Source organism: Pipistrellus kuhlii, unplaced genomic scaffold (assembly GCF_014108245.1).
Source record: "Pipistrellus kuhlii isolate mPipKuh1 unplaced genomic scaffold, mPipKuh1.p scaffold_m20_p_22, whole genome shotgun sequence".
NCBI lineage: Eukaryota > Metazoa > Chordata > Mammalia > Chiroptera > Vespertilionidae > Pipistrellus > Pipistrellus kuhlii.
The window spans coordinates 2,305,686-2,330,438 of NW_023425521.1; the positions used below are offsets into that span (position 1 = coordinate 2,305,686).

The 24,753-nt window shown below is 46.2% G+C and overlaps 3 protein-coding genes across 20 annotated transcripts in view; 2 read left to right on the forward strand and 1 right to left on the reverse strand.

Annotated features, from left to right (window-relative positions):
• Positions 1 to 2,530: 2,530 nt before the first annotated feature.
• Positions 2,531 to 6,263, forward strand: LOC118726286 (nucleoside diphosphate kinase A). The gene is made up of 4 exons (XM_036450800.2): positions 2,531 to 2,656; positions 4,755 to 4,856; positions 5,390 to 5,502; positions 5,961 to 6,263. The coding sequence occupies exons 1-4, from the start codon at positions 2,531 to 2,533 to the stop codon at positions 6,076 to 6,078; spliced, it is 459 nt and encodes a 152-aa protein (XP_036306693.1). The 3' UTR covers positions 6,079 to 6,263.
• A 1,712-nt stretch (positions 6,264 to 7,975) lies between these two features.
• NME2 (NME/NM23 nucleoside diphosphate kinase 2) lies at positions 7,976 to 12,829 on the forward strand. 2 transcript variants are annotated; one of them, XM_036450799.2, is made up of 5 exons: positions 7,976 to 7,993; positions 9,348 to 9,477; positions 10,405 to 10,506; positions 11,162 to 11,274; positions 12,580 to 12,829. In XM_036450799.2, exons 2-5 carry the CDS (start codon positions 9,352 to 9,354, stop codon positions 12,695 to 12,697), a joined length of 459 nt encoding a protein of 152 aa, XP_036306692.1. In that variant the 5' UTR covers positions 7,976 to 7,993; positions 9,348 to 9,351; the 3' UTR covers positions 12,698 to 12,829. The 2 variants fall into 2 exon arrangements, with proteins under 2 accessions (XP_036306692.1, XP_045442090.1); XM_045586134.1 differs by lacking the exon at positions 7,976 to 7,993 and adding an exon at positions 8,009 to 8,026.
• A 3,608-nt stretch (positions 12,830 to 16,437) lies between these two features.
• Positions 16,438 to 24,753, reverse strand: part of MBTD1 (mbt domain containing 1) — a 48,249-nt gene continuing 39,933 nt past the window's right edge. For 14 of the 17 annotated variants that reach the window (XM_036450785.1, XM_045586137.1, XM_036450791.1 and 11 more), the window contains 2 exons: positions 24,332 to 24,523; positions 16,438 to 19,623 (listed from right to left, as the gene is read on the reverse strand). In XM_036450785.1, the coding sequence (XP_036306678.1) occupies positions 19,505 to 19,623; positions 24,332 to 24,523 (311 nt within the window). In that variant the 3' untranslated portion in view covers positions 16,438 to 19,504. Of the gene's footprint in view, positions 19,624 to 19,663; positions 19,701 to 24,331; positions 24,524 to 24,753 lie in introns of those variants that run through there. The other 3 variants (XM_036450793.2, XM_045586138.1, XM_045586139.1) reach the window with 2 other exon arrangements.

Genomic DNA, 24,753 nt, shown 5'->3' on the forward strand with positions numbered 1-24,753 from the left:
TTATAGAGAGGAAGGGAGAGGGATAGATAATTAGAACATCGATGAGAGAGAATCATCAATCAGCCGCCTCCTGCACACCCCTCTCTGGGGATGTGCCAGCAACCAAGGTACATGACCGTGACCTTTCAGTCCGCAGGGTGACGTTCTATCCACTGGGCCAAACCAGTTTCGGCCAATAAACTATTCTTAAAAAATAAAAAAAGAACCTAGCTCTAGGAACAGGTCTTGTAGAGTCTATCAACCAACAGTATTGAAAGCATCAAACTGCCTTAGCGGGTTTGGCTACATGGAAGGAGCCTGTGGACCTAAGGGTCCCGGGTTCGATTCCGATTAAGGGCACAGCCCAGGTTGCGGGCTTGATCCCCAGTAGGGGGCGTGCAGGAGGCAGCTGATCAATGAATAATTCACTCACAGCGTTAAAAAACAAGCAAAACTCATCTCTCAGATAACCACCGAACTTGCCCCCTCCCTTTATCCACATCGATCTTCAGAGAGAGATTTCCTCAACCAGCCTTTTAAAATATGTAGTTAAATCCTTCAATCTCCCACCTTCCCCTTGGTTGTTTTTAAAATAGAATTTACATAATGCCATATCCATTTCTTTATTGTTTGCCTCCATTCCCAACCCCGCCAGAAGGACCAGGAGAGTCACTGCTGTACCTCCCAGGCTCTAGAACAGTGCTTGGCACACAGTAGGTACTCAAAAAAGAAGTTATGGTTTGACAGACCGGAAAAGTTGAGTAAATTAACTGAAGCGATAAAACGTGTCTACCTCCGAGTCGGGCGCGCGTCGGCTTCACGCAAAATATGAGCGCCACCTCGCGGGCAGCCAATTTGCTCCAGAAAAAGCAGGAAGTGAGTCACAGTCTTTAAAAAAAAAAAAAAAAAAAAAAAAAGGAGAAAGAAAGAAAAAAGATGGCGGCGGTCTGCCGGAAGAGCATGGAACAGCAGTGCCGGAAGTTAAAGATCGGAAAGTTGCTCCCTAGAATGACAACCGACTCACCGGAAGAACCGTGGGCAAGTGGTGTTCCGCAAAACGGGCTCTCCGGCAGCGGACTTGAGCAGAAGGGTTCCGCGCGTGCGAGTACCGGCAACCACGTGGGGCCGGGGCGCGTTTCCGGTGCGGAGGACGGAGGGCGGAGAGGGAGCTCCAACAGCTGGAAGGGTGAGAAGGGTCCAGGGTCCCCAGGGGAAGGGAGAGCGATGGGGCCGGGGGAGCGGGGAGCTGCAGGGGTCCTATGAGATCTGAGAGGTGGCGAGGGGGGCGGGCTGGAAGGAAGGGCGGGGCGGCGTCGCGGACAGGTGCGAACCTGTCAGCCCACGTCCCGCGTGGACTCGCCTTTGTCGGTGGCTCGCGGCTGCCTTTTGCACCAGGCCGCGGCTGCGGGAGCGCTCGGAACTGGCGCTCCAGTGTGTGATTGCTGAATGAATGGCGGGGGGGTGTCAGGGTGGGCGTGGAGGGACGTTTATAGGCACTATTTCTGGCTCTTTAGCCACGTTTCCTCCCGGTGAATCCATGCCTGTCTCGAGCTTTCTCCAGTCATTGTGCTTGGTCTCTTTTTCTTGGAGGGCAAAGTGCTTATCAGTTAAGACTTTTTTTGTTGTTGTTGTTGCATTTTTTTAGTGCTAGGCCCTGGCTAGGTGCCAAGAACAAGAACAGTCCACAGATCACCGGGGAAGACAGACACACAAACATAAGATTCAAATGTGTCGTTAAGGTGCTATATTAGGGGGTTAACTAAGGTGGAGGAAGATAGAGCCAGGAGGTTGTCGTGATCCTCTTTAGGGGTTGTCTTCTAAGGTGAGGGGCCTCTTTTCTCATCTTGTGGAGGCAGAGTAGGTCTTGAATCTTCTCTGTAAAAGAAAAGATCTGGTATAGATGCTTTCCAGGCTTCCTTCCAGCAGATGCCCCGTATCAGATATTACTAATGGCTCAAGTTCTCCCGCAATCCAGTGTTCATTGGTCAGAGTATTCGTTACATTTTATGATGAACATAAATTGCATAGGGATGGGAAAATCTGGATTTTTGCCCTCATTCTGGTGCTCTAGATCTGTTCCCTCGTCTGCAAAATGAAGGGGATTGAAATGGAAATAACCTTTAAAACTCCTTTCAGTTCTAATGCCATGATGCGTTAGTAGGTCAAACCGTATTTCAGACTGCCCTCTACCAGATGTCACTTTCACATCATCAGTGTCATTTTGCCTCATCTGGATAATTAAGATTGTCTTTTTTTTTTTTTTTTTTTACATCCCCTATCTTGGTTCTGCCACAGTATTGGGACTCAGTAGACACTTAATATAAGTGTATTAAATAAAATGGGATAGAAATGATAGCTGCTCCTTTTGCACTCTGGAATATTAGTTCATACATGAGAGAGGAATTGGGTTTTACTAGAGAGACTTGGAGTCGACAGGGCAGATTTAAACCAGATTTATGGGGTGATCCGCTTGAGAAGGATAATGCTGGAGGCAGGATATTCACTGCTGTTTCACTGTCGGGCGCTGTTCCCCTTGTCTGTCCCCAGGACCATGGCCAACAGTGAGCGCACCTTCATTGCCATCAAGCCCGATGGCGTCCAGCGCCAGCTTGTGGGGGAGATCATCAAGCGTTTTGAGCAGAAGGGATTCCGCCTTGTTGCTATGAAATTCATGCAGGTAAGTGGCCTTCATTCTTCCCGTTTCTGTTCTTTTGTGGGGGAGGGGAACATTGTAGGTGAGTCTCTGTTTCTCCCCTCCCCTTCTTTTTTTTTTTAATATATTTTTTATTGATTTTGTACAGAGAGAAAGGGAGAGAGATAGAGAGTTAGAAACATCAATGAGAGAGAGTCATCCATCAGCTGCCTCTTGCACACTCCCCACTGGGGATATGCCCGCAACGAAACCAAGGTACATGTCTTTGACAGGAATCGAACCCAGGACCCTTCAGTCCCCAAGCCGACGCTCTATCCATTGAGCCAAACCGGTTTCGGCCCCTCCCCTTCTTCTTAAACCTCTCCATGAAAGGTCAACGCAAATGTTCTGGAACCTGGAAGCTCTTCGGTGACCTAGCACCTTGGATCTTGAAACAAACCAAGCTATTTGGGACTTTAGAGCACATGTGTCAAACACAAGGCCCGCGGGCCAAATCCGTCCTGCCAGGCCTTGCAATGTGGCCCCCAAAGCGCTGTCATCACTTCACTCCGCTGCGTTTCCATCACAATGACAGTTTATGACTGTTCAGTAAACTATTCGGCCCGTGATTTAGGCTGGATTTTAGATTTTGGCCCCTTCTCTGATTGAGTTCGACACCCCTACTTTAGAGTGTAGCCTCCACTTTGCTCAGCGATGCAGACAGGACTGTCCTTTCTGGCTCAAAGCTCTGGGCACGTTTGAGCTCTGCTCTGGAGTTTCTTGAGTAGATAAATCTAGAGATTTTTTTTTTCCTCTTTTTTGAGGGAGGTAGTTTTCTCCAATGAAATCTTTCCATTATTTACCACACACTTAGTGTCTCCCATATATTAGGCATCATCCACCATTGAGACATGTGGGGATGCCCATTGAAACAGCAATATTTCAAAACACCTGCAAAGCAATATTTCAAAAAAATGCGCAGGATTGATTGGCCAAGAACCCTTCCTCACACCAACCTGGGAAAGGAGACTTCACATTCTCAAAAATAAGTATTAGGGGATAAATTTTTTTTTCTATTAAAGAGCCAAATTTGGGCTCTGGTGCATCTTAACTTTGGTTTGATTTGCAGTTTAGTTCCTGTGCGATGTTTAGAAAACCTGCTTTACTATTGAAGGGAGTAGACTGATGTTAATGTTGAGGGTGAGCGTGATGCAGTGATCAGAGCCAAGCATTGGACTTTCCAGAGAGTTTGCATGTTATGTTAGGTTAGAAGGTCAGGTGACATCAAAGCATTGTTGATCGGACATTTACCACGTGCTGGGCACATGAGTTTTCTCACCCAGCCCTCGTGACAACCCTGAGAGGTGCCTCTTCCTATTCCTGGTTCTTCGTGATGAGGAACCTGAGACTGGAAGGTCCAGTCAGCTGAAAGCACAGAGTCAGTGATGCAGCTGGAATTTTACCTCGGGCTTCTCTGACTTCTAAAGGCATTTATTTCCTCCTTTCCAGTTTCCTAATAAAGGTGTGGGTGTGGTGAAGAGTAGGAGGAGGCGTAGTTACCCTGAGTCTACTGGGTTATTTGAATCTGATATGGAGAAGGGCGATGAGGGAAAATTCGCATTGTTAGATTTTTTCTTCTTTAAAAAAAAAAAATATTTTATTGATTTTTTACCGAGAGGAAGAGAGAGGGATAGAGAGTTAGAAACATCGATGAGAGAGAAACATCGATCAGCTGCCTCTTGCACACCCCCGACTGGGGATGTGCCCGCAACCAAGGTACATGCTCTTGACCGGAATCGAACCTGGGACCCTTCAGTCTGCAGGCCGACATTCTATCCACTGAGCCAAACCAGTCAGGGCGCATTGTTAGATTTTCTGTCTAAACTGAGATGGTTGGACATGAATCTAATATTCTGTAGCTTTATTCTGATCAGACAAGGTCAATAGGGGGAGAATTTGTACAAAGCTGAAGCACTTTTAGTCCTGGTCACTGCTCCCCTCTGGTCCCGTTGAGAATGAACTGGGTTAGAACAGAATTAATGAGCCGAGAGCTCATGTTTTAAACTGCAGGATGGGTGAGTGGGAAGCAGCCACTGGTTTGTAGTTTTGGGGGCCAATTCTCATTCTCTGTCTTGCGGAATAGGCTTCGGAAGACCTTCTCAAGGAACACTACATCGATCTGAAGGACCGCCCCTTTTTTACCGGCCTGGTGAAATACATGCACTCAGGGCCAGTGGTTGCCATGGTGAGTGTGCCTGTGTGGAGTGTTGATGTGAATGACTCAGTTGAGAGTGAAGAGTGAGTGGTGTGATTCTTGCTTCTGATGCCAGGTCCTCACTGATGCAGAGGAAACGGGCTGGGAGGATTGGACAGTTAGGATGAGTCAGCTCTCTATCCACTCAAGACAAGATGCATTTGCTTGCTGAACTGAAGACTCATTGCTGGGAGAGGTCGAGAGTTCTCTGCCTGATTATAAGCTTCTGGAGGGCAGGACTTGACCCAGAAATTTCCAGATATGTATGGCGATCATCATTCTGCCAGGCTCTTTCCTTGTCACTGGGGATGCAGTCATGAATGAGACAACTTAGCTTTCCTTGCCTTCACAACTTGAAAGGGATGGGCAGGTCATGAAGAAACCTGTCTGTCTCTGTATTTGCGCAATGAATGAATGTCAGATCCAGGGGGCTTTTTACCTTTCTTTCTTTTGAAACAGTAGTTTTCAGATTTTCTGCTGGGGTGGGTTTTCTTCCCTGACCACCTATTCTTTTGTCTTTCAAGGTCTGGGAGGGGCTGAATGTTGTGAAGACAGGCCGAGTGATGCTTGGGGAGACCAACCCCGCCGACTCCAAACCTGGGACCATCCGAGGGGACTTTTGTATCCAAGTTGGCAGGTGGGAGTTGGTGCTTTTTACCCTCTTCCAAAAGCTGAGTTGCCATGGAATTTGGGTTCTTGTAGCTAGTGATGTACATGATACCTTATGCAGAACATTTTCAATCAGTTCTGTTTTCCTCTCTCTGAAGTTGGTGTTTGGCTTTATAGGCTCTCTCTTTCTCTCTCTCTATGTCCACTAGCTGCGGTTGTGCCTCTGATGAGAGGGTAAAACCTGGCACAGCACACTTTGCTGGCTAAAGTCCTTCCCAAAGGCTCTCTGCTAGCCTCCATGTTGCCAGGAAGGCATTCTTCATCCTACCTTCATGGCAGTCATGGGTTTTTCTTTTAATGTGAACTAGTGACGTGAGCTTTGGCTTTTCCTGCAGCGGTGGGCTTTCTGGCAGCGGGAATGAGGGGTGCTTCTGGGCAGTTTAACCCTGTGGACTTGGTAACATGGCCATCTCTTTCCCCGCCCAGGAACATCATCCACGGCAGCGATTCCGTGGAGAGCGCGGAGAAGGAGATTGGCCTGTGGTTTCGGCCGGAGGAACTGGTAGATTACAAGAGCTGTGCTCAGAACTGGATCTACGAGTGACGTGAAGGCCGACCGTGGCTTTCCTCACCATTTCCTCTCCCTCCCACGGCAGGGGACCAGACTGGCTGCTCTACTTACCTCTGAGAACTTCCTTCTAACCTGGAGGGACACTCCTGGAGCTGAGAGAGGTCCCGGTACAGGGTTATGTGCTACCATCAGATTAAAACGTTTTACCCTAACTGGGATTCATCGCGTTGGCTACTTTGTGTGGCTGTATTGCTCTGTATTCTTTTTTTCTTTCCACATCCTCTGGCTTACCTGAGCTAATAGAGAGTATAAATACTATATAAATGGTTTATATTGGTCTGAGGGATCACACACACACACACACACACACATGATCTTTGCCTGTCACTTTCCCCCCTGTATCCCATCCACTCTTGTCACTGAGCCAGTCAGCAGGCAGGTACGTAGGATCTGTTGGCTGCTCTAATCAAATAGACGTGAGACATTTAAAGAAGAGGAAATAACCAAATATAATTACGTCCGCATGACGGAGTCCAAGAGCCCACATGGATGAGGTTCAAAGACAGGAGGGAAAATAGGTACACCCCACATTCTGAGCTAGGGATAAGGTAAGCACCTTGGGGCTTAGTCACTGCAGAGAGAACGTGTTCGGGAATTAGTAGTTTGTCCAACGAGGTTATCTCCGATGTCTTCTTACGGACAAGGCCTTTCACTCAGTGCTAGGTAGTTAAGGGCGAGGCAGAGATTTCTCTCGAGCCTGCAGTTAAGAGTTGCCTTGGGCTCAGAACTCCACATACCACAGAGGCGCGTCCTGGGGTAACTCCTTTTGAACTCCACAGTTGCCAAGACTCACCTGGGGGCAGAGGATTCATTGGAAATAAAAGGCATCCTTTCTGCAGATGGTGGGCCTGGGTCCCGGGGATGGCCTCAAAAGCAGAAGTCTTACAATGAACTTGGATTTGTTAGGACACCGATTTGACTATCAGAGACAAGGTAGAAATTGACTTCTCTTTTATTTAAAAGTCCACACTGGAGATCTGTCCAGTGCTGTGATTATCCTATATAATAAAAGGCTAATATGCAAATTGTCCCCTCCACAGGGATTTCGACCAGGGGCCAGGGCCCCTCCCCTGGCCAGCCCCAGATCGCCCCCAGGGCCTCTAGTTAATAATATTATGTGCTGTGATTTGCTAAGAGGGTAGATCTTACATGTTTTCACTACACACCAAGAAGAAAAAAAAAGTGGTAACTGAAATGATGGTTATGTTGGTGGTGATCGTTTTACAATACATACAGGGATGGGCCAAAGCAGGTTTGCAGTGGTGAGAACACAAAAGTTAATTTTTGTAATAATTATAACCCGCATATCTTTCTCCATATGACAACTGTAAACCTGCATTTCCCCACCCCTGTGTGTATATCAGAACATCTAATTGTATGCCTTACATATAATACAAAATTTACTTATCCAATATGCCTCAATAACGCTGAAAAAAAGTTCAAGTAGGTGAGTAGGGCGGTGACGTGCTAAGGCTGTGATCCCGGGGGTTGTCCAGGAACTCAGTTCCGGGAAGGAAAGGAGAGGTTGCTCCTGGCTGTACCAGGAGGTGTCAGTGACTGGCCCAGGGGCAGACAGCTCAGCTAACGGTGCAGCCCCAAGACCACTGGGTGATAACGCCATTCCCCGCCCTGAGGACAGAAAGACATAGGGGCTCTGACCATTTCAGAGCATTGTCACTGCTGGGCAGATGTAACTGCTGAGTGTAAGGGTACACACACACACACACAGGCGCCCACATCCAACCACCAAAGGGCGGGGAGGAGGAGGGGACTGTTTGCAAACAGAAGGCCTGATTTCTAAGTCTTGAATCTTGTCAAGGGTGTGTCCCCGGCTGGAGTAGAGAGCCTGACCGCACATGCTAGGCGGGGCAGAGATCTCCATCTCCGGGTAGGAAGAGCAGCCGGCTACCGGGGCAGGAAGGTGGGTGGGATGGGAAGGTGGGTGGGATGAGTGGAGGAGACAGGCAGAGGGAGCAGGGCTCTCGGTGGGGAGCATGGCTGTCTGGCTAAGCGGCTGCACAGAGGCTCGGATGGGTGCGGAGGGAGGCCGGGTGCGAGGAGGGTCCGGGAAAGGCCGGCTGGGAGCTGCGGGATTGAATGAGCAAGGCGGAGGGCTAGCACCAGGGCTCGGCCGAGGGGCGGGGCTGGTGGGTGCATGAGAGGAGGAAAGAGCCCAATTCTGGGTGAAAGCAGATGGTGAGGCCCAGACCAGGAGAGGTTTGAGAGAGGAGGAGGGAGGGAGAGAGAGAGGAGAGAGAGAGGGGAGAGAGAGAGAGAGAGCGAGGAGAGAGAGAGAGGGGAGAGAGAGAGAGAGCGAGGAGAGAGAGAGCGAGGAGAGAGAGAGAGGAGAGCGAGAGAGGAGAGAGAGAGAGAGGGGAGAGAGAGAGAGAGAGAGAGAGAGAGAGGGAGAGGAGAGGAGAGAGAGAGGAAGAGAGAGAGGAGGAGAGAGAGCGAGAGAGAGAGAGAGAGAGAGAGAGAGAGAGAGAGAGAGAGGGGGGAGAGAGGGGGGAGAGAGAGGAGAGGGAGTTAGTTGGGTTTGGAGCTGCCAGTTTTCCTGGCAGGGCAACCGGCGGGGAGAAATCACTTCCTGCCCCGAGCTCACTGGCTGCCGGGGGCGTGGACAGCGTCCGGCGGCGTCCGGCCCGCGGGTTGGGCGGCGGGCCCTGCGGGGTGTGGCCGCCGCGGCCCCTCCTCCCGGCGGCTCCGCTCGGTGGTCGCCCCGTCCCCGCTCCGGCTCCGCAGCACCGCCGCGCTCTCCTCTCGGTAAGGGTGAGGGGGCGAGGGCGCTTTTCCTCCCCTCCACCCGCACCCCCCGGCCCCGGCCCCGGGCCCTCCCCCCCACCCCCCGGCCCCGGGCCCCCCCCCCCCCCCCCCGGCCCCGGGCCCTCCCCCCCACCCCCCGGCCCCGGGCCCTCCCCCGCACCCCCCGGCCCCGGGCCCTCCCCCCCACCCCCCGGCCCCGGGCCCTCCCCCGCACCCCCCGGCCCCGGGCCCTCCCCCCCACCCCCCAGCCCCGGGCCCTCCCCCGCCACGCAGGCCACTCGGGTCTCCGGGGCCCGCGTGGTCCGAGCGCGCCCTCCGGGCTCTGCGCCCCGGAGCCCGGCGCCCTCCGCGGGGCCTGGGGGGCGGGCGGCGGCGCCGGCAGCCACGTGTCCGCGGCCGCGGGGGGAGAGGGAGGGGGCGGGGGCGCTGCCGGGCGGGGCGCGGCCCCTGGACCCTGACCGCCCGCTCTCCGCCCGCAGGACCATGGCCCACACGGAGCGCACCTTCATCGCGATCAAGCCGGACGGCGTGCAGCGCGGCCTGGTGGGCGACATCGTCAAGCGCTTCGAGCAGAAGGGCTTCCGCCTCGTGGCCATGAAGTTCCTGCGGGTACGCGCCCCCCCCCCCCCCCTGCGCTCCCAGAGCCCGGCCGCGGGGCTGTGTGTGTCCCGGCGGGGCCCGGCCGCGGCTCTAAGGCCGGAGGCCTCCTCTGCCACCTCCGCCCCGCGGGGATCCCTGTGCCCCCCCCGAGCCCCCCCGAGCCTCCCCAGGCCCGGAGCACCGGCGCCCTTGGGAAGGTTAAGTGGAGGTAACGTGACTCCCGCCCGGAACCGGCTTCCGACCCGCGCGGCGTGGCGCCGGCGCCGGCACCTGCCCGCCGCCGCAGGGGGGCAGCAGAGAGTGAAGCCAGCGCCCCTTCTTCCTTCCCCTCCCACGTGGGTCTGCCTGTGCCCTGTGCCCTGTGCCCAGATGGGAGTTTGTGTTTCAGCTTGCAGCTGAGATGAGTGCGGTTTGGGGTGGGGTGTTCCTTCCTCTGCCCTTTCTCTGGCTCCCTTGGTGGATGGCGGTCCTTGTTCTCCACATTCAGTTTGGGGCACGCAGATCTGGACCTTAAGGGATAAGGACCCAAGTTCAGAAATGTTACCCAAGCTCATCCGTGAACAGGAGAATGTTTCCAGTTCACATCTGAAATGTTGGAACGGGGAATGTGAAGGGCCACCCGGAGGCGGCCAGTCCTCCACCTGGCATAGTTCAGTTGCATCCACTCTCTCCCTGAACTTGGTCCTAAAGCCGTCTATTTTAAGGGCTATAGCATCCAGACAGTCATTGACGTGATGAGGGTGCCGTCAGCAACAGAATGGTCTTTTGGTAAAAGTTTCATGGTTTGGATGGGCTTTTTTTTTTTTTTTTTTTTTTTTAATATACACATATGAGCTGAAATACTAAATTGGCTACCACGCTAGTAGGTTCTGAGACGGGGATGGAGCCCTAGTCGAGCCTCCCCGGTGTGGTCACTAATCGGTACCCCCTCTGCAGGCCTCCGAGGAGCTCCTGAAGCAGCACTACATCGACCTGAAGGACCGCCCCTTCTACCCGGGGCTGGTGAAGTACATGAACTCGGGGCCTGTGGTGGCCATGGTGAGTGCTGGCCAGGGAGGAGGGGAAACCAAGTGGCCTTGGTCAGCGACTGTCGCTTTTTTAGACATCTTCCATTTCCTTGTTTGACAGATGGAGCCTGCTGGCGTTTAGTTAACGGAGCAACTAGGAGCTTGGGAGGGAAAAGGAGTCAGAGCTTAGGGAACGTTCTGTGTGCTCCCCAGCTAGACACAGAGCAGGTTGTTCCTTCCCGTGGCGTTAAGGTCCAGTTGGGAGTGAAAGTAGAGGGTGCAATAGGGAGCCACTGAAATGGAGAAAGTAGATCTGCTTCCTGTTCTGTGAGAATGACCTTTTTTCCTTTGTTCTTCTGGAATACACTTTCCCTTCTCATGGCAATCTTTGCCATCTGTTGCCCTAACAGTTTTCTGGGATGCCCTTGCCACTGATCCTATTTCAATCTGGTCACTTTCTCTACCCTTCTTCAGTATTGTGTGTATCTACCTCAGCTAGACTAGAAAGTTGTGCAGTTCTGTTGACTTTTTCTCTGTATCCTGGATGGAATACTTTGGGCAGGCCCCCTGCTGAGGTTAGCTGATGCTCATGTCATTGGTGGGTCTGATGGATGGGTGCTCTTAGGGGTGTTGGTTCTTAATGGTCCTGAAGGGCAGACCTGATGTTCCTTTTCCCTAACGTCAAGGTCTGGGAGGGGCTGAATGTGGTGAAGACAGGGAGACTGATGCTTGGGGAGACCAATCCAGCCGATTCGAAGCCAGGCACCATTCGTGGAGACTTTTGCATTCAAGTTGGCAGGTAAGTGCTGAGGATCACTCGTAAAAACCATTATTTGGCAGATCCCAATTTTAGAAGAATTTGAAGTCCTAAATTAGGTGGTAATTATCATCGGATGAAAGTGTTTTGTTTTTAAATGTATTTTTTTTATTTATTTCAGAGAGGAAGGGAGAGGGAGCCAGACAGAAACATCATCGATGAGAGCCGAAACTGGTTTGGCTCAGTGGATAGAGCATCAGCCTGCGGACTGAAGGGTCCTGGGTTCCATTTCGGTTAAGGGCATGTACCTTGGTTGTGGGCACATCCCCAGTAGGGGGCGTGCAGGAGACAGCGGATGGATGTTTCTCATCGATGTTTCTTAACTCCCTTCCTCTCTGTAAAAAGTAAATAAAATATATTTAAAAAAAAACATTTAAAAAAGAAAAAAAAAAAAAAAAACATCGATGAGAGAATCGTGGATCAGCTGCCTCCTGCACACCCCCTAGTGGGGACCAAGCCTGCTCCCGACCGGAATCGAATCCACTGCCCTTCAGTCCACAGGCGGATGCTCTATTCCCTGAGCCAAACCTAGTTCAGGTTTTGACTATTCCCATATTTTCAAAATTAGAGAAGTAATGTTTTGTGGTACAGCATTCTTAGGATATGAGCACTATTTTTATTTTTAAAGTTTTAACTTACTGATTTTTAGAAATAGAAACATTGATTTGTTGTTCCACTTATTTATGCACTCTTTGGTTGATTCTTGTATGTGCTGACTGGGGATTGAACCTGCAACCTTGGCATATTGGGACAATGCTCTAACCAACTGAGCTACCTGGGCAGGGCACGAACACTATATCAAAGGGGGAAAGTTGGAAGCATAATAAAGTTGAACTAAGGGGTGTTTTGGATTAAGTGCTTTTTTTTTTTTTTAAACGATAAGACACATTTATTTTTTTAAAAAAATAGTTTTGTTGATTTCAGAGAAGAAGAGAGGGCTAGAGAGATAAAAATCAACGATGAGAATCATTAATTGCTGCCGCCTGCACGCCCACTACTGGGGGTGTGGGGGGAACCAAACCCATAACCGGGGCACGTGCCCTTGGCTGGAATCAAACCTGGGACCCTTTAGTCTGCAGGGTGACATTCTATCCACTGAGCCAAACCAGCTAGGGCTGGGTTAATGCTTTTATAGTCGCTTTTAAAGAGGAAATACTTTGGGGTAGTTTCCTGATTCAAGTGGCAATTTGGCTGATGAGGTCTGCAAGGGTTGGTTGTCCTGTGCTTTACCCATTCCACAGCCTTTGCACTTCGAAATGGGGTGACGGAGTCTTTGTTCTCTCTTAGGAACATCATTCACGGCAGCGACTCGGTAAAAAGTGCTGAGAGAGAAATCGGCCTGTGGTTTAAGCCTGAAGAGCTGGTTGATTACAAGTCTTGTGCTTTTGACTGGATCTATGAGTAAGAGGTGGACAAAGCATCCGTCCCCTCGGCTCCACTTGAGGTGTCCCTGGACACAGCTCTTCATTCCATGGACTTGGAAGCAAACGATCCATCTTTTCTAAAGCATATTTACAATAAAGCCTTTGGAAACTGGCGCCGCCTCCTGTGCTTCCTTGGTGCTGAGCTGGAAGGAGAGACTTGGTTTCCTGGCTAGAGCCGTTAGGTTAGCATTACCCAGAACTAATCAATCCTCAGCACCTCGGTATATTTCACGACTTGTGGGAAAGTAGTGAAACTAAAGGGGGGGCCATGTGCGGCACTAGTAGTGCCTCTAAGAAAACCAATAAGGAAATCTATAAAAGTGTGATATGCTAATTAAGAGTGGACGACCTTCCAGACGAAGCCATGGCTGCAAGGGAAGCGGTCCTGGGTGCCAGAGGGAAGGCCTACTCCAGCACAGATTTTGTGCATCGGGCCTGTAGGAGCCTAATAAATGTCCCAATCTCTTTAGCTGATGTAGAAATGCACATTTCTGTACAAAGAGTTTGTTGAAACTTGATAGTGAAACATACTATCATCCGATGTACACTTATGGACTGCAAGTTGGGCGAGTTCTATCTGAGGAGACAGAAGCCCCCTGGCATCTGTGAAACGGGGGTGGGTAAGGCCTGAATATACAGGAGCGAACGAGTGCCGGGCCACTGCGGGTACACGAATTCTGCAACCCTCCGGCTCTCTCCGCGGGGTAAAATACTTAACATGCCTCTTTCTTGGATCAGAGCAGGGAGTGGTTACACAATTCATCCTCTGATGCCAAAATGGCACTGATCACCCGGGGTCGGGCTTAAAAACGAGATTCTAAAAATATGTGGGTCTATGAATAACTGTTTTGTTAGGAAACTGGTGAAAGCTAAATGCCACTTCCATATGAAAGACTCAGTGTTATACTTTATTTTTTTAAAATTATTTGGTTTTTCTTTACTTTCTGTTTTGACTTCAGTGTTACTTTTAATGCATACTGCTACACAAGACAATGGCAAATAACACAGCTTGGTGTAAAAAATGCCAGGAGTCAAGAAATTTATTTTCTAAATTACTTTCCCACTTAAAATTTACTCACGTGTTCACATGTGGTACATGTTTTCACCACATTAAGCGGTAAAGTTTGGTTAAGGTTCCATGTTCTGGGGTGGGCCTGGGGATCCGCCTTTTAATGTGTGCTCCCCTTTGATTCTGATGCACATTGGCGGAGGTACTCAGATCCAAAGCAGTCCTTAAGTGCTAGCTTACTCTGTCTGGGCCAGGGCTGTTCTAAGAACTTTACACACATGAATTCATTTTAATCTTCACAACTCTAAGGAGGTTGATACTAGTGTCCCCATTTTACAATGGAGGAAACGGACATCTCATGCGACTAAGAAGGGAAGGTGTCAGTCTCCAGCAGCTGGCTTCAGATGCCATGTTCTTGGCCACTGTGCTTTACCGTCTTTACAGTAATCCAAGGGATTGAGCAAGTCCTGAATTTGCAGGGGTAAGTGAAGTCAAATTTGGAGTGGTGAGGAGCTAAGAGGAAGGAGTGGATGCTAGGACTTCATTGTGGTAGAAGTGAAAGGAAAGGGTGGGCTATGGTGAGATTGAAAGCACTGCCTCTGAGGGAATATAGTCAACAATAACTGCATGGTGCCCGGTGGGTGCGCTGGCCACTTTGTAAAGTATATGGTTGCCTAACCACTAAGCTGTACACTAGAGACTGAGGCAGAAGACTGAAGGCAGTGCTGGCCTGTGTGGCTCGGCTGGTCGGAAGGTTGTGGGTTTGTTCCTGGTCAGGGTGCATACCTGGGCTTGCAGGTTCCATCCTGGTCTGGCCGTGTGTGGGGAGGTGGCCCATCGATGTCTCTCTCACATCCTGTTTCTCTTTCTCCCTGTCTAGAACCAATAAAAAAAATTCAGTACCGGTAATTGAAAAATAAAATTAAAAAAAGTACTGCTTTGGGAGGAAGGTTGGGTTTTGGACATAATCCTATATACCAGCTGGTTGTGAAGTGGATAACTCATGCATGATTTTCAATAAAGCTTTTGTTTGAATACAGTAAATGCATTATGGGTGGGCAAAAGTAGGCTTATAGTTCTTCAGATGGAAAATAATACAATAAATTAAACTTTCATGTACTCATAACTGTAAACCTGTCACCCACCCCTGTATTTAAAATAATTTTTTTTTACATTCTCATTTGTCGGCTATAGGCAGTCCTTATTTTGCCTGCTTGAGAGGCCTGACACTTTGAACAGGCCCACAGCATTACTCTAGCCTCAGTAATGATCTATAGCACATGTGTCAAACACAAGGCCCGCGGGCCAAATCCGTCCCGCCAGGCCTTGCAATGTGGCCCGCACCGCGCTGTCATCACTGCACTCCGCTGCGTTTCCATCACAATGACAGTTTATGACTGTTCAGTAAACCATTCGGCCCGCGATTTAGGCTGGATTTTAGATTTTGGCCCCTTCTTTGATTGAGTTCGACACCCCTAATCTATAGGAAGGAAATAGAGTCACTGTTCTCCCAATCTCAGGGGCTGGATAAACACAGAGCTAAACATTGACTTATTAGGGAAAAGCACTGGATGCTCTTAAAACATAATCCTGGGCATAAAGCACATTAGGAAATAGTTTCCAAGAGGCTGGAATGGTTTAAAGAACATATACAGATAAAAACTTAAAAATAACATATATACAAGAGCTTGTGGGATAGTAAATGGGACCCAATCTGGGAATTTCAACTTTCTAGGGCAACTGTTCAAGCCATTTAAGGTAGCAAACGGCAGGAATTAGGTTCCACACCTGTTTTCTTGGAATGCCTTTAAACTCCTGAAGAGACCCAAACCATCTCCTCTCTTATATCCAGAAAATTCTCTATGAACTGCTTTTGCACAAAAATTGAGTAATTTTCCATACAGTCAGTCGTTGGTAAGGAAGAGGTCCTTGTATTCCCTCTCAATGCAAACAGCACCAGCTGGCTGGGACAACTTATTTATATCCTGTGAACTTTGCTTACGAGGTGAACAGATATTGAAAAAAAGGCCCTTAGCAAGCAAATCAACCCTGAAACACCACGTTCCAGTTAATGTGGTGTAAGTCCTCTCTGGCCTCTTGGCTGGTACTCAGGGGGCAGGGGGTAATCTGAGGTGCCTGCCTTGTATTCTCTGCACCTCAGAGACAGGCATTGCAAAACGGAGGCAATCGGGAACTTCCTGCTCCCAGCCAGGTGAAAGGAAGCCGAATGTGCCAAGATCAAGGAAAAAAGAGATAATGCGAAGTTTAAAGTCTGATGCTGCAGACACTTTTATAACCTTGGTCATCACAAAGAGAAGGCAGAGACACTGAAGTAGTCTCTGCTCCCGGGTTTGGCAGGGAAGGAGCTGAAATGAACCAGACTCCCTGACGTTAAACATTAAAAAACAAACAAAAAACCCCACTCAAATAAATGAAGTAAATCCCTCTGAGCGGTCCACACTCACCTCTGCTTCTGTGGTCTGTAAAACCAGCTCAGATCCTCCTTGTCCACACACCCACCGTATCCTCTGCCTTCCCTCTTGGCCAGAAGTCAATTCCCTTTACCTTGTTCGCCGGCAGGGGCCATGAGGAAGAATCTGGACTGACTCTCACAGGAGCTGCTGACTGCTTACAGAAGGCACTCAATATTTTTAATAAAGAAAAAAACCTCCCAAGGACAAAAGCGTATTAAAGAATTGCTCAAATACAACGTAACTTTAACATTTTTATTTTGTGTAAAAAAGGGCAAATTTAGTGAATTATTTTCATCTTGTACACAAAGTTATAATTTTAATGCTTTCACATTCATGCTGGAAATTTGCAATTTGGTAAAAATGAAAGGAACATAAATTTCTCCCAAGAATTTTTCACGCCATTATATACACTTCCTGAGAAAGTTTCAAATACTTTCTCAATGATCACAAGTTACCTAGAAAATAAAAGATTAAATTTGTACAGATATTGGTCTATATATCAAATACATACAGAAATGATGTAAAAACCTTATGCAGTTTACTTTGACCTCTGTCCTCCAAAGACTTGCCCAGGGACAGACGCTTTTCTTTTGTATAAATGACTGTGGCTTTATTTAAAATATGAAAATCAAAGGAAGAAACCCAGTTTAATCACAGTATTTTTAAAATCCCTTCCCAATAGTAAAGGATCATTACCAAATATATAGCACCATAATACAAATATCGATGGGAAGAGGGTATTCACATCACGCAAAATTAATAACAACAACAACAAACAAACACTGAAAACCCGTGTTAGTATCCGTAGAATAAGAAATTGATAACAGCTTTAGCTTTCCTCATACACAGCAAAGAAAAGGTTAAAGAATTTAAACTACCAATAGCCCCAAACAATCCTAACAGTAAAAAAACTAAAACAAACCCAAGGTCAGCAGTACATTTTGAACCGTAGTAGATACTGGGGCTGAGTTGTACAACTGGAGTTATGGCTAATACAGAGCCCTCCTCGGCGTGAACTTACTCTCTGTTCACTGGCAGCAGGAGTTAGAGAGTCTGAGCAACAAAGAGGGCTTCAGATTGTACTGAGACTGTAGGAAGTCCTACCAACCTTTAACTGTGGCCATGGGGTCAAGACAAGGAACACCTTTACCAGAGGCGGGAAATGCACACCCCCCCAGAGCCTGGCTTTGCCCTAGAACCGGAAGCTTATAAACAAGTGAGCGTTTCACAGAACTAATGACCAGGCTCCAAATCAAATCCCTCCGGCCTCACTCAGTTCCCCACAGAGCCTCTGAGCCCAGCGCACTGGAGGAGCGAGCCATGCACCGGACTGCATGCCCAGCTCCTGACCTCGGAGTCCTGGGTTTGAGCCACTGAGTCTGAGGACAAAGATGGTTTGACTCTTGCTTTGGAAGTCTTCTAGGCTTTAAGTTTACGGGAAGATCCTTGAAAGTTAAAGATTTGGGAAGTGTGAGGATGTCACATTTACAGTAGGTCCCTCTCAGCAATGTTGTTTAAGATAAACATCCAGTAATTGAACAGCTGAATTTCACATATATTTGACACATGAGGATCAACTTGACGTTGATATGATCTGCATGTATGCCCCTCAAAATTCAGTATTAGAAATGTTGACATGCGATTCCACACATTCTTACATCATAAAGCAACACATTTTACTTCCAGTAGCAACTACAAAACCTTATGTTATTAACCCCTCTTGCATAGAATGAGGTAAACCTGTGCGTATTACCAATGCTATTATTCCCAAAAGTAGAGCATTATTTTAGAAAATAAATTGCTGGTTTTTAATGTTCTATGCACTTTAAAATTCAAACAAAAATCTTACCTACACGTCTCCTGGGGCTTTCCATAACATTTTTTAAAGCATTCCATAGGTGGAAGGACTGTAGAGTTTAATCATTTTGATTAATTTCTAATGAGCCCTACCTATATTCCAGAGCAGATGCTCACTGTCACCACTCTGAAGAGGCCAGGCCAAGACCCAGAAGCACTTCTAGAACAGACGCAGTAATTCCTGAGAGTTTAGTTTATGAACCTCACTGGTAAACGCTAGAGCTCTCTCATTCAGTCACAACTCAACGATAGAAAATGCAGAGAGCAAACCTTTCACCAATTTACCCTTAGATCCTTTTGAAAGGAAGCCATACGAATTTTAAAACAGGGAATGTTCAAAATGGTCCAAATCAGTTATTATTGTTCAAACTAATTCTGAACACAAATAAAGGCAGCTCATACTATATAGATTATATATGGAATTTTAAGAAAATTAAATTCTCTTTCAAATTAGTTTTCTAACAAATCCAGGATAGTTAAAAGCAGAGCTGGAATGATTTTGAAATCAAAACTTATTTTGGCTTTCAACAACTTTGAATTTGATTCTCCTGATGATACAGAATATTGGTTTTGGGGTGTGGTCATACCAAGTTATTATCTCACAGATGGAGAGAAGTGGCAGAGAACTAATCAAAAATCCCTTTTGTGGGGTACTTTTTGGTAAGGAAAATAAAATAAACTTAGAACAATATTGCATTTTTCCCTACCCCTCAACTTGTAGAATGACATCCTGTATATCTGGTCAACCATTCCAGTTTAACACTTTAGTGTTAGGATCATTTTTAACATTTTTTAATTAAAGGAGAACATATAAAAGTATCCAGAGTTCTTCCAGTTTCATATAGAACTCCAAATAAATGTTCACAGAAAGAAAAACATTTCTGTACAAACATTTAAAATGGGCTGCAATGAAGATGCCGACAAGCGGAATTATCCCCCCTTCCATGATCCACATGGTGGCGACCCCTCTGGGAGGGGCTCAGGTGCATATTCTGCAGCAGAGGAAGCTGGAGATGTGACTGGCCTCACTTCTAAGATCCCCAAGTCTCCCAACAGGTACCAAAAAGGTTCATTTGTATTGACAGTTCACTTGCATTTACAACTATATCCTTCTGAAATCATTTCCTTCAGTCCTGCTACCTAAACTTTAATCTTACCAGAAAAGTTAGAATTTCAGTTCTTGTTAACAATGCACATAAATCCAAACGTGTAAAATATTACAAAATTCTTTCAAAAGCTTCAAATACAACACAAAAATTGTCCATCTTTATAAATTGAAAAATTTCCCCCCATGACTAAAATAGCTTCCCCGCCCACCTGAAAAATCTGGAACGGAAATTTTCTATGTTTAGCAAAATGTCCCAGTAGAATAGCCCGCTGTACAGCTGGATCGATTACAAATCAGTCCTGTGAAAAAGTCTCCCCGCCCCCCCGCAGTGTCCGAGCCCTCAGGGCTCCTGTTTGATGTAGAAGTTGGCAGAGCCATTGCTTTCCTGGTCGGAGGCTCCTTGCAGGAAACTATAGTCCTCTCCGTCTATCAACTCCTCCTTCAGCTGCAATGCAGTCACTGCCAGAGAGAAAGGTATGGATGTCACTAAGCCTTTCTGGGCATTCGGATTGCTTTTAATCTTCAGGTTCTACAGGCTTTACGGAGAAGTACAAACGTTTGTTTTCAAAATGTATTAGCAGTTAAGGAAAGTTCCAAAATAGAACAATACTGCATAGTGGACACTGCACAATAAATATCTTCAATAAAATAGTCAAGGTAAGAGAGCTCCCAAATTTGATTAGAATAATTAAAAATTTTCTTATGGTTAAGTATTCACTTTTATGTCAATGTCTATACAAACAATGCTGTATTATGTTGTATAGTCCTGAGCTATATTTAAAAGCTAACAACACAATAAATATGACTTCAATATACTCTTATTAACTCCAAGGAGTATCTTTATTAAGAAGACTCCCGGTAGAAAAGAGATATAAATCTGATATGCAAATACAAAGTATTGCCTATACGTAGAATATGAAGTATATAAATAACCTACTAATAAATGATAAACTGATATTAGGTAAAACAAAAAATGTATTGACATCAGCAATTTGAAAATAATTGGTGCAAAATGGCTAACAGTACCCATGGGATCACTTAATAGCAGTATTGCCTGTGTGAGTTCTTTTTAATTAAAAACAAAACAACAAAAAAACCCTTCAGTATAGGCAATCCTCAATTTACAAATAGGTCACCATCTAACTGGTCTTTATTTTTATGGAGAATTATTTTTCAGCTTCCGGAGTTTAGATTTCTGGGTAGCCATTCAAACCATGCTAGGCAGGATTTCTAGTGATAGGAAGGCTCTTTCTATTACATGGGCAAGGATGAAGACAAAAAAGAAATTCTTCTTTGCTGGGTCCAGCACTGGTCCTTTTTTTTTTTTTTTTTTTTTTTTTTTTTTTATAAAAACATTTTTTATGAACTCAGCCCTGGGTCAATAAATATTTTCTATGTGTCCGGGCTAGGAATGAACCAGCAACATTTCAGTGCACGTGCCGATGCCCAACTAACTGAGCCACACCGGCCAGGGCCCAGCACTGGTCTCATGCAAACATTTTAGCTGTTCAATTCTGGGATTCTGCTAACTCTTTTTATAAGCCCCTCAATTTAAATGGATGCCTCTTGGAATAATTACCCAGTAACTTCAGATTGCCCCAATTCCCTTCCCTGAGAGCTAACCCCAACTTCCCATAGAACTCATCCCTTCCAAAAACCACTCTCCTACTTTCTAAATAAAAATGACCTCAGTCCTGGCCGGGTGGCTCAGCTGGCTGAGCATCGTCCCACATCCAAAGGTGCAGGTTCAGTTCCTGGTCAGGGCACGAACCCAGGTTGGGGGTTTGATTTCCGGTTGGGTTCGTAGGGGAGGCAGCCCAGTGGATGTTTCTCTCTCTCTCCCTACCTCTCTCTAAAGAGAAAAAAAGACCTCAGCTAAGTGTTAAAAATAAGTTTTAATAACAACCAACCTCTAAGAGATGTGTTCAAGTTTCTTAAAAAGTTATTGCTGAACCAAAATTGAGTTGGTCAGGTTTCAAAGAATCTAAAGAACAGGTGATCTTGTATAACATACTCCCTGGAATCTAATCCATGGCGAGCAATGCTAGATGCCTCACTCAGATCTGCTAGATCAGAGGTAGGTAACACACTGTGCTTCCCCCAACTTCCCCGTGCCCCTTGGTTCATTTTAAATGTGAATATTTTGAAACCAAGAGATTTCACACACAATCCCGGCACCCTGAGCCCGGCGCGGGAGGGCTCTGCGGTGGAGGGCTGGCAGCTGCTGTCCTGGCGGCAGCGGCAGCCCAGGCTCCCACACGACCTGTGGCTCCCGGAGGGGCCTGCTTGCTTTCTGCCCGCTCTGGCTCACAGAAGAGGAGAAAGTGTCTGTATCCTCCATATGGATCTTCCGTTACAATGGGAGGGATGTGTATATAGGGATGTAAGGTGGGAACTGCTTATACAGAAAAGAAGTTGATTTATGGGAGAACGAGGGCTCTGTTTAGATTAGTAAGCCAAATGAGCTTTCATAGAGGAGAAACTCGGCAGTGTCTCCGTGTAGAACAATATTCAAGTGGCTACACTTTTAAAGTCAGATAGTGTAGGCATAGAAAAATATGTCTTGATTTTAGTTTAAAAGATTGGTTTTAAAAATAATGGTCTTGGATATATTATTTAATATTTTAAAGAATAATCATTACAGAGGTACCAATTCATTCTATTTTACTTTGTTATTTGTTTTCGTAATGATTAAAAAACTCAATAGCCAAAGGCAGAAAAGTGAATACAGTATACCTTGATAATAGCAAAACAAATACTGATCAGACTGTTGAAAGGTAAAGCAAACAAGACTATGCAGTTTTCCTTTCTTTAAAAAAAGCACTTAATAAAAATGCTTTTATAAAGAGTATCAACTATATATGCTTCAAATTTACCCAACATGCATTAATTGTTATGGACATCTGAACAATACCATGAAAATAAACACACAAAAAGAAAAAAGAAAAAACCACCCAAGTTTCATTAAAGGTGCAGTACCCACAATAAAAGGTTGATTAAAACAGTGTCTTGTTATATGATGATCAGATGGCTAAATGAATGATAAAAGAATTACCGTGCTTCAAGACCAAACATGTTCCATTCAAACAGATGTTGATTTTTTTAAATGCAAGAAAAGTAAGTTGAGATTCTAAAGCACATCCTGAAACTATGTATGTGCATTTATTATTAACACCAAATTTCTGGATTATGCTTCTACTCATGTTAAAATATGGAAACAATATGCTTAAAAAAAAGAAACTCAAGATAAAGGTGAAACATTCACTCAGATGTGGAATGTTCGGATGCAGTTTTGTTTTAATGGAACTAAAGGAAAGCATGCCTGTTATCTTCACACTGCTCATTCCTCCTCTCCAATAGCTGGATAATTTCCAGGTCATATTCTCAATGAAGGATGGATGAAACAAAATAGATCCTGTGGCTACATTTCACTTTCTACACAAATGCACCTTTCCTTAGCTCTATTTTTAAAAGGAGTCACATTGCTGACTCTAACCATTAACATTTCAGGAGATATGCTAAGGGGAATCACATTTTCCTAGCAAGAAGCCCATAAATATAATAAACTCAACAGCTAACCAACCGCAGCTTTTACACAGTTTAGACATCGTAGTCCCTCGTTGCATCAGAGTAAGACACATGGGTCGCAGGGATGTGCCCAGCTCAGAGGACACTACAGATGCCGGGGGCGGGGGAGGCGGGGGGGTGGAGGAGGAAACCACCGAGACCTACCGTTCCCATCCCAGGCAATGAGCTAAGTTCCTGGGTTTGAAGTCAAGTCTCATTTTACACGAACCGGTCACCGCTCACAAAATGTGGCACCATCTTCAAAATCAATCTAATGCAACTAAAAGCCAATAAAAATTAAAGTACCTACAGCGCTCACAATATCTATAATTACGTACATTGAAGAAGACAATTTCTTATGTAACAAGTACAAAAAGATAAAATTATAGAGACAAACAAGAAAGAAAACGATAATGTTCTTTAGCTGGACTTTGAAGTTTCTTTCATTAAAGAGCACATCAACTTGGGTTTACAGTCCTAATTGATTACATATACACACATATATATGTGTATAATGTCCTCTAGCTATAAGGATATCAGAAAAAACAGACTAGGAAGGGTCAAGTTGACCTATTAACACCATTAGGCAAAAACTAAAGAACATTTTAAAATGGCGGGGGGGGGGGGGGGAGAAAGGCTGATAACATAAGGTGCCAAAATATTATCAACCAACCAACCAACCAAATAAATAAATTAGCAAACAGAGGAATAAGAAGACAGCAGGTATCAGTCCCACCTTGGTTTTCAACGTACAAAAGGCATTTTAAACAATGCTGGTTAGATAGAACAACCTTGTTTAAAAGCAACAGTTAGGACGTGGCAGAATATATGCCAAGGCAGACACAGCTGTGGTTTTCAGCCATCTGATCTGCTCACACCCACTCTAGTTCATCCCACGCAAATGCAGCCTATCGGATATTCCACGAAAATGTGTGTTCTTGGCAATTATAAAGGGCAAAACCTTCTGCAGTCTTCTAACAACCTACCAGCTTGGCCTAACCAACTAAACTCAAATGAAATACAACTCCATCATTATACATAAACAAATTTCACTCAAATCCAACACCAAAATTATACGGGAACTGTACTTCCAAGTCCATGTTACTCAACTAAAGATTGCGGTAAATGTTATTACCGGAACCAAGACTCCACTGAAACACATCCTTTCTAAGGAGGGAGATGCTATGGAATGTTATGATCCAAGTCTCATCTCTGGATTGATTAATCAGAGCGATCCCTAATGGCGCATTTCTCCCCCAGGTCAAGTCAAACAGAACTCTGTAATGCAAATGTTCAACCATTCCAATGAAACCAGGAACTCATCCAAGTTGTCTCACAATGCCATAAACTGAAATGATAACTTTACTCTAATTTGAACCTCAGAAATGGTTTATGACAGATAAAAAACCTTCCTTCCTGATGATTCACCTCTCACTAAGAGTGAAGTAAGTGACTGTCGAGGAAGACTAGTGAAAATGAAGTTTCAGTTGAAAGAAATGGAAGTTTAATGAGTCCGCACCTGTCACGCCAGACCCCGTCTCCCACCACCCTGCCCAGAGTGACCCTCTGCAGTACCTGAGGTGCTGACGCCACTAGTTACCTGTTTTGAGGCTGGGACTGAACTCTCGGCTAGTGCTGGGAGGTGGGAAGGCCTCCAGGGCTGTCTGTGCTGGAAGGGTTCGATATGGAGGAGGAGTCAACTCTTCGTCCCCAGAGAAGCTCCTCCGCACCCCGCCTGTCATGGGCAGGCTCGACAAACTGACAGGCTTCTTCCCAATTGGCATCTTCCTCTCTAAATATCAAGTCAAACTAAAGTAAGCTTTTACTTACACGCCTGGCAAGAAAAGTGCGTTATATAACTAGGAAAAGTCCTGCTGCATAGAATACTCTGAAAAGAGAACTAACTGCAAGATCTGTATTTCTAAAAACAAGAGAGGGGTGTGTGTGTGTGTGTGTGTGTGTGTGTGTGTGTGTGTGTATTGGGGTTAGGTAATGGGAAGGTTAGTTCTAGACTTTGAGAGT

Coding starts and splice junctions, on each gene's coding strand:
- NME2 (XM_036450799.2), top strand. CDS start 9,352: ATGGCCCACACGGAGCGCACCTTCATCGCGATCAAGCCGGACGGCGTG. Junction 9,478..10,404: donor TGGCCATGAAGTTCCTGCGG/GTACGCGCCCCC, acceptor CCCCCTCTGCAG/GCCTCCGAGGAGCTCCTGAA. Junction 11,275..12,579: donor TTTTGCATTCAAGTTGGCAG/GTAAGTGCTGAG, acceptor GTTCTCTCTTAG/GAACATCATTCACGGCAGCG.
- LOC118726286 (XM_036450800.2), top strand. CDS start 2,531: ATGGCCAACAGTGAGCGCACCTTCATTGCCATCAAGCCCGATGGCGTC. Junction 2,657..4,754: donor TTGCTATGAAATTCATGCAG/GTAAGTGGCCTT, acceptor CTTGCGGAATAG/GCTTCGGAAGACCTTCTCAA. Junction 5,503..5,960: donor TTTTGTATCCAAGTTGGCAG/GTGGGAGTTGGT, acceptor TTCCCCGCCCAG/GAACATCATCCACGGCAGCG.